The sequence below is a fragment of the Sander vitreus genome, chromosome 21 (genome assembly GCF_031162955.1).
Source record: "Sander vitreus isolate 19-12246 chromosome 21, sanVit1, whole genome shotgun sequence".
Classification (NCBI taxonomy): Eukaryota; Metazoa; Chordata; class Actinopteri; order Perciformes; family Percidae; genus Sander; species Sander vitreus.
The window spans coordinates 20,286,622-20,304,008 of record NC_135875.1 but is presented as its reverse complement, the minus strand read 5'-3'; the positions used below and the strand labels follow the sequence as shown (position 1 = coordinate 20,304,008).

At 41.2% G+C, this 17,387-nt stretch overlaps 2 protein-coding genes across 3 annotated transcripts in view; one reads left to right on the top strand and one right to left on the bottom strand.

The window, feature by feature from the left end:
* Positions 1 to 17,387, bottom strand: part of rab26 (RAB26, member RAS oncogene family) — a 113,637-nt gene that overhangs the window by 12,930 nt on the left and 83,320 nt on the right. The window contains exons 6-7 of the mRNA XM_078279163.1: positions 3,384 to 3,449; positions 1,220 to 1,276 (exon numbers count right to left, since the gene is read on the bottom strand). Coding sequence (XP_078135289.1) covers positions 1,220 to 1,276; positions 3,384 to 3,449 — 123 coding nt within the window. The remainder of the gene's footprint in view (positions 1 to 1,219; positions 1,277 to 3,383; positions 3,450 to 17,387) is intronic.
* On the top strand, positions 11,097 to 15,869 carry LOC144536503 (uncharacterized). 2 transcript variants are annotated; one of them, XM_078279680.1, is made up of 3 exons: positions 11,097 to 11,227; positions 11,830 to 12,834; positions 14,915 to 15,869. In XM_078279680.1, the coding sequence occupies exons 2-3, from the start codon at positions 11,853 to 11,855 to the stop codon at positions 14,971 to 14,973; spliced, it is 1,041 nt and encodes a 346-aa protein (XP_078135806.1). In that variant the 5' UTR covers positions 11,097 to 11,227; positions 11,830 to 11,852; the 3' UTR covers positions 14,974 to 15,869. The 2 variants fall into 2 exon arrangements, with proteins under 2 accessions (XP_078135806.1, XP_078135805.1); XM_078279679.1 differs by having other exon boundaries at positions 14,912 to 15,869.

Here is a 17,387-nt window from a genome sequence, read left to right as displayed (position 1 = left end):
TCCTTACCTAGCTACTGAGCATGTGCGACTCCCAACAAAGATGGAACAGAAGTGAGATGTCTCACTATGTAGCTAAAACAGAGAGCTCAACACACAGGGTGAAAAAGAGGAGCTGCAGCACCACAAAAATATGGTTTTTTTTTAAATTAAACCATGTAAACCTATTCTGATATAACCTCTAAATACAATTATGAACCTGAAAATGAGCATAATATGAGCACTTTAAGTAAAAGTACCAATATCACACTGTTAAGTTAAACTGCATTAAAAACGTTACTTAAGTAAAAGTATGTATCATCGATAAAATGTACTTAAAGTATTAAAAGTAAAAGTATTAACCTCTAAATACAATTATGAACCTGAAAATGAGCATAATATGAGCACTTTAATGTTTTGAAGTGTTCTCTCTTCTATGAGTTTTATACTTGCGAAAGTGTTGTCTTGTCCGGATTTTTAAAGGTTGCATTACAGTAAAGTGATGTAGCTTTCTGAACTTACCAGAGTGTTCTAGCGGGGTTTTTTTGTGCTTTTACCCACTTATATATCCACATTACTTATAATTATTTATTCAAAATCTCATTTTGTAAATATCTTGTGAAAGCACCAATAGTCAACACTACAATATTGCCTCGATATCGATATATTAAAATATTGTGATATTTGATTTTCTCCATATTGCCCCAGCTCTAGTTTAAAGTACCAGGAGAGGGATGGGAGGGTTGATAATGCCAATAATTTTACCCTCATTTTAATGGATGCAGAGATTTCTGGCTTATAAAAACTATTTTTCTCCCCAGAGAAAGAAGATAAACAGTGTGTAATTAATGAAAGATGCTCCCAGGTGTAGTTATCTCATTCTTTGTGTGTGTGTGTGTGTGTGTGTGTGTGTGTGTGTGTGTGTGTGTGTGTGTGTGTGTACACACATATCAATATTCCAGCTTCTCACTACCACTACTGTTTGCATTTACTCTAACACGCCTCTCAGAGCTTATCTGAGCGAACCGGCCTGGAAAATTAAGTTAGCAAGCCCCCCTCATTTATTCTGAACAACAACATTATGTGCCTCCATTATTACGTAATTACACAAACTAATCAAGACACAGCAGCTACATGGGGGGGTTTTTAGGGTCCACGTGTTTGCGTGGGCAGAGCACATCAAGTCGTTTATCCTTGTTACATGTGTCAAAATGAATGTGTGTGTGTGCATTGTGAAGCTCACCTTTGCCAGCTTCTCTCCCTCCTCTCGCTTCACCATCCTGTCATGTGTCGAGTCAACCTAGAACACATTGGACACACAATATCAATTTAGAAACTGTAGCTCACACTGACACACTGTGTTTGGAGAGTGGGTAATGGTTATCAGGGAATTCACAGCTTTTTGCTGTCCATGTTTGACACTACATCATTTTTCCTCTCTTACGGCATACATTTCAATACCTAGTCATTTTTCATCTGGATTTAGTTTTACCAGCTACTTTAACATTATTTTAATTTTTGGTTTGGATTTTCATGACCACCTCCCCTGAAAAATAATATAATAATTTGGACATAAATGTCACATACATAAGATGTAGAAGATGTAGAAGATTGATTAAAGCTGCTAATTAGCTTTTTGTATTCACTTGGATTCAGGGGAGCTCCATAAAAAGCTAAGAATACAACATCTGGCATTTTATCGCCTTACAAAGCTGTTATGGCTAACTTGCTAGCAAACAGTTGCCTATGTACACCTTTAATAGATGTGGAAAAACATGACAATTCATTTGGAGCCTTAACCTTATGAGCAATATCCCCCCCTATTTTAGCTCGGCTTTGGTCTCCACCAACTTGAGAAAAATCTGTGGCTTTTTAGGCTGCTGAAGTTAAATGCCCAACTTCCTTTACCGGCTTGTCGCTAACTTTGTCTGCCTGCTGTTTGGTGGTCAGGGGGCGTACAGTCGGCTAACACAGCTTTTTCGTTGAAAACAGCAGCCTGCTGTGGCTTCAAACAAGGTTGAGGAGCAACATTGCCAAAGTTGATATTAAGGACGTGTTAGCAAACATTGCCGATTTACACATTCAGAAGCTACAGAGCAACAGCATTTATTTTTAGTTGTGTTTTAGGCCACCTAGTGTAAAAAAAATCTCATTTGTTGTGTTTTGCTCACCATCAACGCCTAAGTCTCGTTTCATCAGCTTTAGATAGCTCTTCAGCTAAACATTCACCCACAGTTTTTAGCAACTAGTTGCCGTAACTTTTTGCCATTTAGAGCTGAACAGGTTGCGTATACTGAATTCGTCAGAGCTTATTTACGGAAAACAGCTAACTGCTGAGACTGGAACCAAGGTTGACGAGAGAGCTGGTGAAGCGAAATGGTACAGTCGAAAAACCGAAAGCTTAAAGGCTCTGACACACCAACCCGACAGGTGACCGTCGGCAGAAAAGGCAGTCGGACTGATCAGTCGGCTCCCCGAGGTCAAAAAAGTGCCTCGGAACACATTGAAGCGACGCCAACTTGAGCGTACGTTCTGCACGTGCGCAAGACGTAATACGTCTCCATAAAAGCAGGCGGCGCTAATCTGTATTGTCGGCCAAAGAATTTTAACCGGAAATGACGGAACATCTCTTTAGACCTAGTAAACACAGAGCATGCTGTCGTCAGTCATTGTTTTCATCAGAGAGTGTTGATAGTAGTCAAGAAGGATCGTTGTTGTCATTACTCGCTGAACGGAAGAAAATACGATGGCTAGTAATAAGAAGATACTGGCGTTGTCAGCTCGTGCACTGATTCGCTAGTCAAGGGCTAGCACTCCACCAATCAGATTGGTCATGGAGTCCGACTGCCCACTGGCCGATTCAACAAGTCAAATCGGCCAAAATGAACGCCGACAGCTCCTCCGACTGACGACGGCACGGAACACACCAAACAGACTCGAGTCGCCGACCTCGCCAGACTGTCCGACAGCCGATAATCGGGTTGGTGTGTCAGCGCCTTAATGATGCTAAGCTCCATAGAACTGAGTGGAACTGTAGAGTTGGGTGATAATTCTCTGTGGGTGGCCTCTGTTCATATTACACAAAGTCATTTGATACAAACAAGTTTTAACAAAAAATATCAAATAGTGATTAGTTAAGCTTTGATAAATTGATCTATTGTCAATCTTCCAACAGGATAGCCTATTTGTTGAAATGACCAGTAAACACTCCATTTGAATGTGGACATTTGAATATCCAGTCTGCAATACATATAAAGTAGCTACATCTCTTTCCCTCCTTCCAGACACATCCATAAATCCATCGCTACACTCCGATTCTCTGATATCTCCCTCTATGATCCCTCCTTTCCCACCCTCTATGAGTCCATCTGTCCATCCATCTCCCAGTATTGGCAACAAGGTCTCACCTTGTTGCCCAGCAGCATGACGACCACGTCCTGCTGAGCATACTCATGGATCTCTGTCAGCCATGCCTGGAGACGGAAAAAGAGCACAGAGTGGTGAAGAAATCCAAAACATGGGAAACGAAGGAAAGGAAAGGAGAGAGTACGGAGGAGATAGGCACGATACAGGGGAGGGATTGGAGCTATATAGTGGTGACAAAGGAGATGGATGGATCCACAGAGAGGGAGAGAGTGAGAAGGACAAAAGATTCATTTATTGTTCACTGGGTGCAGTTTGTCTTTTCCTCCCTTATTCCCTGTAGATCCCCTCTTCACCCTTCTTCTCCCCCCTGCATCTCTATCCATCCATCTTCTTGCAATTATAGGCCAGTAGTGTCTTGGCTCTCTTTTACCTGGCTTGGTTAAAACGCCCATAATGGGGGTCTTTGGTACTCTGATTCTCTTCTCACATGCACTTTTCATAGAAATCTTGTTGGTAGTTCACTACAGCAAACACGCAACCTTTTAAAAATGACCAGTGATGTCACTGAGCAGGTTAGAATTTTTTTTTTTAAAATGGTTGCAGTCCTTCCAGACCTGATTCGTATTAGACAGGTCAGTCTTCACAGTAGTTCATTTAATTTCATCCACAGAAAACAAACAAATGAATGTGCCTGGCAATATTCCAGTACACTGATTAAAGGTAATACAATTATGATAGGCTCTTAGTGTATGTGGGAACAACAGAAGTAGATGTGACATTCCTGGGAGGTTGTAATGGACAGATATTATGCATAAACAACATTTGTTGCACAATGAGACTGACCTGCTTATCAAAGCAATCATTGGTAACATCATCGATACGTGATCAGCCAGGTTAATATTGTTGGCTTTTATTAGCTTATCACAAATACATCAATATCTGCTTATGTCCAACAATTAGCAACAAGAACTTGCAGCACATACATGCCAAAGCCAAATAAAAATGGCAGAATTAGATAAAACGTACGCAATTGTGCAAAAAGTTTTTAACGCTCACTGGAGGTGGATTATGCCTTTGACGAAAAGAAAATGGGGTATGGAACTGCCTTTGCTGAATAAGTTTTAAAGTAGCGTACATTTGTCTTAGTCGGACAGCATGAAACATGGCCAATACTGCCAGACATGAAAGAACAATTACAACTATTAATACAAATTCCTAAAGACCTCTCTCCATTTTTCTCTCATTGATGGGTTAGATGGCCAAGGCGTCATGTTTTGTTTCCGGTTCATAACCTCTACTTCTTGTACTCTGTTTACTGGTGGCTACAGCCATGCGTAAAGCGTAACCCATTAGAGCTGCGCTATAGGAGGAAAATATGGGATTCATGATATTGCGTTGTTGAATACTGTGATAATATTACTTGCCATAAATAAACAGATGTTAAATTGTACTACTGCTTTCAGTATTCTGCTAATATACAAGAAATTTCTTGTTGTGTAAAACAAATGAAAGGAAATCATTTCCATCATTCTTTTATTGAACATTGAATTGAATATAAAAAGGCACCACTAATAAAATAATGAGAGTTTAAGGACATTTTAAAGTGCAGTTTTCTACTGATATTTTCTTTCAACTAACTAAAAAAATCTCTGAGTGTTTGAGGCGCTTAATTTGCTTAATTTTTGTGACATTTCAAAAATTCGCTTAAAATCCGCTTACAGGGGTAAATGTCCCCTGGCGAAATGCAGTCTGACTGTATCTTTAGTCTGCGTTCAGATACATTTCCTCCAATGGATTGTCTCCAATAAACTCCAAGGACACAGCTGCTGCGCCAAAGCAGGGGGCTCCAACAAAACAACGCATCAAAGTTTGGACGCTGTATTTCTACTGGTTACCTCACGATCATCGTGACAAAAGATGAAACAATTTCAATGTCAAATTACAAAATGAATTCTTCCAAAGTACAACTTGAGTAAATGCCTTCAAAATGGGATACTCAAAACTCTCCACTATAATCCAGACTAATAAAATGCATTCAAATAAAAATGTCATGTAGTTAAAAGATACAAAAAGCGGAAGGGCATATGTAAAAAACACCAACTATTTAGCTCCAACCCCCAACAAAATATGTAGTTTGACATTGTGCCCGTGTCTTGTTATACTGACCATCTGCCAGTAGTAAAAATAGGAATATATATATATATATATATATAAATATATATATATGTATATATATATATATATATGCAGACTACAATAATTCACATTACAGCCGAGTAGCTGCCCTACTTTAATGTTTCTAATTAGCCCAGATGATTATGGAAATCATTTCAGCTATGGTAATTACTGCCTATTAGCATTCTCTGGGCAGATATTGTATTGTGTGTGCATTTACATGTGATTCAATCTAAATCCAATCTTACTTCCAACCATTGTACATTAAGAATCCTAAAAAGTTAATGAATGAATTTTCACATAGTAAAGATACTAAAGAATGAGCCACAGAAAATCACAGGATTTGTATTTGTATTTTGTATTTGTGTAACGTTACAGCCTGCCTCATTTTTTGTTCACAGGATAGCGTGAAGGACAGAGATTCTGCTGCTAAGCCTGGATAAGAGTGAGATGGAGGTACTTGAAATCAAATGGAGAACTTATGCAACAGTGAAGTCAGCATTTAAGAGAGGTTCAAGATTGTGTCAGAACACTTCTACGGTTTGAGGGAGGAGAACAGGAAGGTTAGGATGTTATGACATTTCAGCAGTATTACAATTGTATTCAGGAAGCTGTAAAAAAGATGTCCTTCACAAAAATGTGTAACTATTCAGACAATTACCACATCATGCTGTTTTTTGTTAAGCGTAACATTCTTTGCAAGAAAACCAATCATACATGCTATGAATGTATTGCCTTATATGAAGAGTTATAACAAATTATAAAGGATGGCACACTCAATTGCCACCGTCGGTCACGGATCATGGCAAGTGAAAATGAAATCTGTCACGGGGTTGTTGGATTTAAAAAGATTTATTAAAAGCTTCTTTTTTCACATTTTTATTTACAGCAATATGTTGATATTTATATCATAATAGGCTGTATATTATTTGGAGCAAACAGGTAGTTCTAGACCTATGTAAAATCAGACATTAAGGGTTAGGGTTAGCATCGTTAGAACAAAGCAGTGAATCAGAGAAATAAAACGTTTCATCTCTACTAGAAATGCAGCTGTAGCAAGTATCACACTATCACTAACGTTATTCACATTCATATTTAGACGCAACAAATGATATATCCAGCTACTAAAAAAAAGCCTAAAAGTCGAAAGTTAGAACGAAAGTACAAAGAGTCGTTGAAGATCATACACCGTCTCGTCTGCAGGTTTCAGAACGTCGCAGACCGGCTCGTCTAAGCAGCTGCAAGTTTGAACTCATCTCGTCATGAATGTTTGGTCTGAACGTGGCTTTACTCCTCTGTGAGGATTTGACTGTGAAATTGGCAGTCGAATCAGGCTCTTTCGATTGAATATTCTACTATTCGGGGTCACCCCTAGATGGCATAGAACTATTTTGCAACTCCATCCTTATGTTTTTCAGTGTAGAATTAATCAAAATGTGGGACATTTCACACTTCCAGGAATCCTCCAAACCCTAATCGTGTGAACAGCTGTTAGACTTGGATCTCGGAGCCTTTCCCTTAAACAAATCTGATGGGATTTTTAAATGATTTGGCTCCCAAACCTGAGCGATCAGGCTTTAAATCTCTCCATGTTCCACAAAGCTATACTTTACCTCTCTGCTGAGCCGGTCTCTGCGCTTTCCCATTGCGAGCAAATCTCACAGTCTACTTCAGATTAAAAGAATACAAATCCTCCTCCTGCTCTTCAGACATTCCCACCCCATTTCTGAAATCTTGTATTACTTTAGACCTTATATTCTTTCCTTTTAAAAAACACCGGTCAAATATGGCAGCTTGGTCAGTGGCCCTTAGTGTCTGATACTGATGCACAATGCACCCTTTAGCTTCTGTACTACGTGCTAGGCTTTGGACCGCGGTGCTGTGAGATGACGTAGAGCGCTGTGAGATGACACTAAAGAGTGCAAAAGTCTACATAGGGAGGAGGTCTGGGTGGATGGATGGGCCAAAGAAAACACAGGACTTTGACCGCTGTTCATGTCCAAAAAGTCAAGGTTGACTTATTTTAACTTAACTTACATTGTGTACCGTACTTATAAACGTACTTATTGTAATCCAAACCACAATCTTTTCTAAACCTAACAAAGTAGTGTTGTTGCCTAAACTTAACTTGCACATTTTAAAATGACGCCAAACAGGTACACAGAGCCATAAAGACGTGACGCCAAGATGTCCTGACCAAGCGTCCGCATGTAACAAGTTGGGAGTGAGAATGTGTTGTTGTAAACCATTTCCCTTCGTCTTTTAGACATTTAGACTTTTTTTTAGGCCCAATTCAAATGTGTAACTTTTGTCAAGATTGTAAACATTTTAAAGTTCATCTTTACCAATTTTGTAATAGAGCAACCGGTATTGAAAAGTTCCCAGTATATGTGTTTTAGGGGGCTTTCACACTTACCTCGTTTGGTCCATACTTTTGAACTTTTTAGTTTGATCAAAACCAAAGTAACAGGTGTGAAACCTCCCCCGGACCACGGTCTGGACCAAACCGATAAAAAAAGACATGGTTTCGGTCCGGATCAAACTGGACCATGGTCCGGTTCTTTAGAGTTAAAGCATTTTTTTTTTGGATGGTTCGGACTTTCGGACCAAAAGTCTGACAGGCCATCATCGTGTTATAAGAGAAGCGTAGCTCCCTTAAGGAAAAGCTTCGTGCTTAGTGTGTACGTGGGAGTGTGCCTATGTTCCCACAGCCCTATGTTCCCACATTTCTAAGATTTTTTTGATTTAGAGAGGATAGGAGAGGACAGGGAAGCCCGTCTACAAACCAATTGATTACAAGTTTCAGGAAACGCAGCTAACGTATGTAATGACGACAGGACGTAGTTATGTCATTTATAGTTCAATAGTGCGCTTGGATATCTGCAGTGTGAAACCAGAACTTCTCAGATCAAATGTATCCAATGTAAAAAAAAAAAAAAACATGAACCTTGGCGTGGACCTTGATTCGGAGAGTGAGAAAAGGCTGCTAAGAGTGATAATGTGCACATAAATAAATAAAACCAGCTGGGCAGACAGCTGCTGTTAACATGTCAAGCATCAATGAGCACATATTGATCGCTTCTGACTTGCGGGGAGCAGGGGGGAAAATGTATTTTATTGCTATCGAGTGAAACAGCAAAAGAAAGGTCAGGTCTCTCTTACAGTTACACACATACTGTACAATTTACAGTACACACATCTCCTCTCTCGGAGTGAATCATCAGACGAATACCACTCGGATCAGCGGTAATCCCTCCCCTCGTCTACAGGTTTACTGTATTTTGCGCTCCCTCCTCGGGGGTTTACATCACTTCATTACACAGAGATTAATGTACAGGGCGCTCACCTAGCAGCCCCGACTCTCGACAGCATGCGAACCTGCCAATTAATCACACAGCCTTGGAAGATCTCAGCGACCTGTGGGTGGATTATGAGGAGTGAGGAAGTGAAAGCAGGAACGTGGCTTCTGTGCTGAAAGTGATCAAACTTCAAAAGGCTCGCTGTCGACACTGAGCTTTAGAAGTTAAACAGCATGTGGCAGCATGGGAGGAGGACACGTGCATGTGTGTACAGTGGCGCTCGTAGGTTTATGAACCCATGTTAAAGTTGAAAAAAAAAAAAAAATCATCTTTTGGAAATTGATCGATGTATCGTCAATAAATAAATGTTCTTCCTTAAAATACAGGGGGCATAAGTAAGTACACCCCTATGTTAAATTCCCATAGAGGCAGGCAGATGTTTATTTTTAAAGGCCAGTTATTTCATGGATCCAGGATACTATGCATCCTGATGAAGTTCCCTTGGTCTTTGGAATTAAAATACCCTCACATCATCACAGACCCTTCACCATACCTAGAGATTGGCATGGGGTACTTTCCATAAAATCATCTCTCAATGCAAATCAAACCAGCTATTAGGCTAACTGAAATAAAACCAGCCGTCAGAAAACAACCATGGCAGTATCATAAGAACTGGAAATTGCGTTTGAGTCTGAGCCCCGTTCATTCCTATCAAAGTTGATCAGTTGCGCATGAAGCCATCACGGAGCCCAAAACAGTGTATACAATTGCCTGGATGATCGGCACTGCTTCCGCACTCTCCGGCCCATAGAGCAGGTGCACTAGAGACTTCAGCTGGCCAACTACTTCTGGTTTAGCGCTCAGCTAACTTGAATGGATATTAAATGATTTAATCGTGCAGCTCTTCTGGACTTTCCAAATCTGATCGTGAAACGAGTCATTTCGCAGAGGTTGTGACGCTCGAAAAACTGACTTACAGACTTGTCTTTCACCATGCAAGTCTATGGGTCAAATGTCAGATGGCATCAAGTGACGGGCTGGGAGTTATAGTAGTAAGAGTAAGGGAGTAAGTAGTTCCACGGTTTGGTCACTACGTTCAATTTGCTTTACAGCCCGGTACTTCCTGAGGGCCAGCAAACAACTTAGAAATGTGACAAGAGTGCAACCTATGCCAAGTAAAAAAGTGTTTGCAGCGGTCACTGGAGTCACTAGAAAATGTCACATTCTAATTTGCATAGTTGCTACAGCTCTCTGGACGTTGTGGGTTTCTTCAAAACAGATTAGCTCATTAGTAGTACCAATGTGTTTCCAAATGCCCCACAAGTCAAGAAATAAACCTTGCTCCCACTGATTTAAAAAAGTTTCTTCTACAGTCTTTGAGGCTGTACATTGGTTGTGTGTTGAGCTAAATGCTAACAACAGCATGCTAGCATGCACACAATATTAATGCTAACATGCTGGTGCATCATGTTTACTTTGGTAAAACCATTTTTTAAGCCCTTTGCTGCATGTCGTCCACCCTCCCTTTCCCCACTTTCCTGTCTACAGCTGTCCTATCAATTAAAAGGCAAAAAAGCCCCAAAAATGATCTTAAAAAAAAAAAAAAAAAAAACTCATCATGGCGCAATAGGGATCTCAACAACGTTTCCCCTAATAAACTATGTTGTGGTTACTCAGACCTCACTGTGGACAGTTTTCATTTGTAAATATGTATTTGGTCAAAAACTGGGCTAGGTTTCAAGTTCAAACACTTTATTGTCATTGTGTAACACAACGAGATTACTTTGTGACAGCCCAAGGGTACACTAAAAGTGATAAAGTACATGTTCGATAGTACTGGAACAATTAAACAAATATAAATAAGTCTAATAATAATAATAATAATCAAATAAATGTAAGTTTACCTAGAATCACATATACTATAAAATAACAACATGAGATAATAATATAAAATGAGCTGAAAATATAAGATAAAAGTTAAGTACTGAAATATATAAATGTATATGATATTTATATACAGTATGAATAAAAGCTAACATTATATAAGTAGGAGATAACGATAATGATGATGATAATGATTTAGTGGACTACCTTTTTAATGAACAGGCCAGAGGTTTCTCGTGAACGCTTTTACTTTCCTATGCTGGTCTTACTTCCTTACTTTTTCTAAAAAATACAGCTGTTAACCAACCCTGACTAGTGTGTTTGTGTGTGTGTGTGTGTGTGTGTGTGTGTGTGTGTGTGTGTGTGTACTCAATGGGTTTCTGGGCGTTAGTTTCAGGAAGCTGTGGTCAGATGTGAGTGGGGCGCTGGGTGTGGAAATACAGAGAGGGAGCGTGATATTAAGAAAGAGATGACAGAAAGAAATTAGTCCAGGTTTGATAGGAACTGAGATCAACACCGCTCTGCAGGTAAACAATGTTTTATATTTTACATTCACATCGTGGACACAAAGGTGTTCACAGTGTAAACATGTCAGCGTTCATTGTCAAGTCTTTGTTTTTGTTTTTTTTAAGTATTTTCAAAGTAGTATTTTCTTTATAATTTAAAGCAAGACTTTTGAGAGAAGAAACATCACAAACTTCCTCTTACAAATGCAAAGCTGAATTCATAAGTGACAGAAGTCAATGCTGCTAATGCCTCACTTCTCTGGTATGGTTAGCTTATGCTGCACTGTTGCATTATTGTTAATGATAGCCAACTTCGTTATTATATATAGCTGTGTAAAAGGACATAACTGAGCCAGTTTGCTGACTCTATGACTCAAGTCCACTTGCACCACAATAATAATAGCTTAGCATTTTAGCTAAAAGCTCAACAGTACAGTACTGTATAACAATATAAATGTCGTGCCTTTTTAAGTAAATCCGGTGGTTTTCAGCTATGAAACTGTATTTGAGAAGTCGAGATGTGCGTCTCCTGTTCCTCTTTTCAAAATGAAAATATCCTGACCCACCCTCCGTCCTCTCACTCTCTACACCTTTCTCTTCACATGGTTATCTACGCTCACCAGCCCTGACAGACACTCCACGCAAGATGAACAAATGTCCCGCTGCTATTAATAGCACTGCTAGCCCAGCAGGTGCTAACGGTAGCTATGCTAAGTGTGGCCAGATGAGTGAAAAAGTGTCTGAATCTAACCCTGTGAGTCTCAGAGCACAGAACAGAGACTGCAAGAGCAGACACAGTCCGGAACACGTCACGACACACAGCCAGGAGCCCAGAGAGAAATCTTCCTCCGTCTCCACCTCGAATGAGGCCGCGCGTTCCCATCAGCGGCGGTGGTCGGCCGACTTTTGCAAGTGTGGGACGTCCCCCGTCATCACTGTGACCAAGAACAAGAAGGAACCCCAGCCTCCTCAGCGTGGAGTATCCCTCCTCCGACCCCACACAGACTCTCGTTATTCAGTCAAACGCAACTCCTGCCCCCCCATCAGGGCCTGTAGCTCACCAAGTCACCCATCCTCCTCTACCTCCTCATCGTCCTCAACTTCTTCCTGCTCCTCTCCTCCTCCTGTCCCGACATCTGTCATCACAGGCCAAGACCCTCGAGGCTGGAAGCTTCGTCCCAAGTACGCCGCCGCCTCCCCGCTGGCCCGCGCTAACAGGCTGTCTCTGCAGATCCCCCTCCCAGACATCTATCATGAACCCGAGTCCAGTCCCGCTGCTGACTCTCAATCAGTCAACACAGCTCTTCCAGATCCCTCTCCTAAAACCAAACCCCCCGTCAGGCCCAAGCCGCCCCGTCGCCGCCACTCCGACTCCACCGCCTTCCTCAGATCTCTGGCGAGCCCTCTGCCCGTGGTGATGCTCGAGGAGCTCTCCACCGTGCGTCTCCGCCCCGCCAGACTTTTGGATGAGTCCGACGATGTCTTCGGTGGGGGGGATGAAGAGAAGGAGGTGAAGGTGAACACTCGGCCGCGCAAAATAGGGCCAGCTGTTCCCGAGAAAACCGCCATGGCAAGACAAATAGCACAACTGATGGCTCATTCACACCAACGCTGCAGACCGGTTACAGGTAATGGGGAAATCATTTACACCAGGGTTATAAAGCCAAAACCTACACACCAGACGGAGGAACACAGCGGCCTGAATGCTAGGACAACTGGTAAACACTCGTGACAATCTCTTAATAATCCCTGAGAAAAAAGAATAAAGTTGGGTTAACACTAGGCTCCCATCGCCAGACCTTCCTCCACAGCGCTGCAGAGGAGGGTCTGGCTAGTCCACACAGCATTCTGGAATAGAAAAAAACATGCTGTGGTTTATCGGCATTTCTTTAAACCAATCACAATCGTCTTGGGTGGCGCTAAGCGCCGGACGGAGGTACGGTGCCTCTGCAAAATAGCCTCGGGAGGGAACTTGTTTTGGGGCAACATTTGCACGTAGAGAGGCGAGCTCTGGAATTAAAATGGCTGCGAGTGTGCGATGAGAATTTTACAAAAAAAACAAAAGGTGGGGGGGACATCCGGCGGACGCTCTGACGGCACCGGAACAAACTCCGTAAATGAAACGTTGTCGATATAGACTAGGTTAACACCTAAAAAAAACTACAAAACACACTGTAGTTCTACTATGGTTTTGTTTTAAAGGTCCAGTGTGTAACGTGTTTAGTTGTTCATTATCAAAATCTGCGTTGCCCGTTCACAAACTTGTCCTTCTCCATGAATATTTACCACCACCATCAATTCCAAGTATTCCTATTGGCTTGAAATTTTACATTTGCGTTTGCATGAACTGGGGTAGACGCTCCATATTCATGCGCCATCTTGAAATATGTTAGCCAGTAAGGGACATACAGGACATACTGCTCCGCCTTTCACGTTTTCACTGTCACATGATAAACTCACAGGTGCTGCTAATGCTGCTAATGGGTATCGTAGCTTCCCGGCCCCGGTAAGTTTGAAGAAGGAAACATGGAGGACCACACGTATTCAAAATCCAAATTTCAGGAACAGGAGTCTTCTTCTTCGCCCAGAAAAAGAAAAAGGATATTGAAAAGAGCAAGAGACCGGCTTTTTGAAGCGTGAAGGCTACCGTAGCTGTAATACGTACTTTGAACTGCGCGGCGCGAGAGAGTTGATTGCGATATATGATCTCAACGCTAGATGGGAGAAATTCCTACACATTGGACCTTTAAAGGAGTAATCCAGCAATTTAGCATTGCACTTAGAGTGAGAAGAAGGTCAACTTGTGGGAGGGTCTTGGGCATTCTCCAATGTCCAGATTATGATATAGGATCATTAACTCACATATTCAGGTGCTCTGAACCAAAATACAAATACAGCTAAGGGAATGTAGTTTAAAGGCACAGTTGGACATGCAGACTGTGCTCGTAAGTGATTACAAAAGTGTAGGCCCTATGGTGTGCATGGCCATCCTCGTTGAAAAGGTAGCTATTTTCAACACAAACATGAAGAATAACTTGTCATAGAACATCACTGTACGGTAGAAATAACATATGCACAAGAAGCTGTCGGGCGGAAACCTCGTATCTCCATATTTTGTCATTTCTTTTTGTTCATAAATCATTGCTATTGGTCACCCATTATGTCTGTCTGTGGGTTTTGCAAATCTTTATCCAATGAAAAGAAGTAAGTAAAAGAGCTTGTGACTAAATCTTGTAACTCCATTGGATCCTCAAACTGTCGGCAAAACCTCATAACTCCACCCCGCCCCCATCTTGAATGTAGTGCCGCACACAAGCAGAGCTGTGACAAGGTGATTCTGTCCCTGGTGAGTAAATAGCTCAAGAAAACGCCTTTTTTTTCTCCATTTCCTGAAAAGTAACGGTTTTGGACATACAAGGGTTCCGCATGGCAGCCAACACAGGATGTTCTGTAAGGGGTGGTGATGAAGTGATGCAATCAACTGAAATAATTAACAGACTCACGTAACACTGCTGGTGTCCCTCTCTGCACAAACTGTATTTACACGTTCATAAGACATTTGCACAACACTAGAAGATCTAATTGTAGATGCTTGAGTGCCTTTCACAATGATTAGCTTTTGATTGATTTCCTTTACAGCGTGCTGAGACAAGATGAGAGGCATTACAGTGTCAGTCAATAGTAACAGTGTTCTCTGTGTTTCAGCAGGGCTGCGTGTGGCCACCAGCTGCGACAGGGAGAGGGCCAACCCCCGCTTTCCTGGCTGAGGAGACTCCTTCAACCTCCAACACCGCTAACTACCAGGAACTATTGTACAGATTACAGTTCATACTGTATGGGCTGGGGATGGGACATAGGGCTGGGCAATATATCCATCGATTGATCGATATATGGGGCTAGATATCGTCTTATATTTTGGATATCATAATATCGTAATATGACATAACTCGTCTTTTCCTGGTTGGGCTGCATTACAGTAAAGTGATGTCATTTTATGAACTAACCAGACTGTTTTAGCTGTTCTATTATTTACTTTTACCCACTTAGTCATTACATCCAAGTTATTGATGATTATTTATCAAAAATAAATATTTTGTGAAAGCACCAATACTCAACCCTACAATATCGCCGCAATATCGATATCGATGTATATTTGGCCAAAAATATTGTGATATGGGATTTTCTCCATATCGCCTAACTCTATTAGGACATCATGGTGTATATTTTTTAATTTTCTACTCAAAGGTCTGAGTTAAAGGTCTAAAGTTAAGGACACACTTTTGTAGTCGCCCTCCAACACAAAATGAGTGTTTTTCCATCAGTATTGCATGATGTTCTACCTCTCTGCCATACATTCCTGTTGAATATCTGCTGTAAATATATACTCTGTTGTGGGAATATGACTTTGTTCATGCAAATGTTGCTTTCGGCATGTAGTGCTGCATTGCTGTAGTGTAGGAAGACACAAACCCTGCAGATGTTGCAATTTCAGCTAATAGAGATTATAAATCATATGTTCCTTTAAGTAACTACTGTATATTTGCCTGTGCAGTGTGTGGAATTTGCCTGATGTGCTCTGTTGACTGTAGGTTACCTATAATAACATATATGAGCTGATTAAAATAATCCTCTTCCCTTCTGTCAAATAAAAGTAAAAACACTGGTTAAAGCTTCCTAAGTGGGATGATTTTACTGGTTTTCCATCATTGTTAGTTGAATACAATATTATTAATAGAGACCTGACACTGTGGTCTTTGGTAATGTATGTGGTATCTGTCATTATTTGTGATATTTTATAGATGATTTAAGCTTTAAATAATGACCACAGGCCTAAAAATGATTGGAGCCATGTGAGTGGAAGAATGATGTTGTGAAATACTCGTGCTTCTTTTGCTTGTTTTTATCAGAAATTCCCATGGTCTGATGACTCTGACTCTGCCACCAGATTACTTTCTGCTGCTATGCTCCAGTTCAGGCTTAGCAGGCCCTTAGCACAAACAATACAATGGTGTGTTTGCCTGACCGACGCACAAACACACAAACACACATTGTGCAGCAGCGAAATCTAACTTGCTTGTTACTGCAACGTAGTCTGTATCCACGACGTTCCACTTCCGGGATTGCTCTCGTTCTGCCGGAAATTCCGCCGGATGTCGCTCTTTTTGGATGTCCCTCACCTTCCGCTTTCTTTGTGTTTGCATTCTAAACTCCGGTGAATTTGCGAGGACTATGGTTAACTGCTCCTCAGATCTCTGCAGGGTAAATCCAGACAGCTAGCTAGACCATCTGTCCAATATGAGTTTTCTGTTGCACGACTTAAACAACTTTTGAACGTAAACATGTTCCACCAAAAGAAGTTCCTTCCCGAGGCTATTTTGTAGAGGCACCGCGGCTTCGTCCGGCGCTTAGCGCCGCCCAAGACGATTGTGAGTGGTTTAAAGAAATGCCAATAAACCAGAGCACGTTTTTCTCCCATCCCGGATTGCTGTGTGGACTAGCCAGACCCTCCTCCGCGGCGCTGTGGAGGAGGGTCTGGCAATGCGAGACTAGTGCAACATGACTGAAAGCGTATGCCGACTTTACACAGGTGCAAAGGGCTGAGAATCTTGCTGCTTATCTGGACCGTCAAATAAACAGAAAAATGGGCTCAAGACAGAAAAAAGCTTAAAGTTTACAGCACATCTAATCACAAAGAAACAGCCGCTTACAGGGAAATCACTGGGAACAAGCGAAGGAAGCAAAACACACAACTATGTTATCACTGGGAAAACACTGGTAACAACTACAAACAATAGCAGTCTTACAAATGCCAAGTAATGCGCATCAGACACATGCTGTGTTTTTACAGAAACAACAGCAGGGGCAAATTTACAATTAGGACCAGGGAGAGCATCCAAAAGGAAATGCTAAAATGACAAAACATCGTTCTAAATCTAGTAAGTAGCAGCCAAAGGCCATACAAATGCTTGTTTGCCTTTTGCTGCCTCTGCCCAGGTTTGCAGACTTACCATGTATTTACATTATAAACGTGTGACAAAAAAACAATAGGTTTAGACAGAATTAAAGGTTGCAGGAAACTAAATCAATGGGTAACATTTAGGATATACTGTAGTGCAAATAAATCTATAAGCGTTCTAATATGAGTGAAAAGTAACAAAGATGCAGACAGAAGTTTGGAGGG

Bases quoted from the DNA above. Each gene is read 5' to 3' on its own strand.
- LOC144536503 (XM_078279679.1), top strand. From the start codon at position 11,853: ATGAACAAATGTCCCGCTGCTATTAATAGCACTGCTAGCCCAGCAGGT. The intron at 12,835-14,911 runs GTAATGGGGAAA...TCTGTGTTTCAG, and splicing joins ACGCTGCAGACCGGTTACAG to CAGGGCTGCGTGTGGCCACC.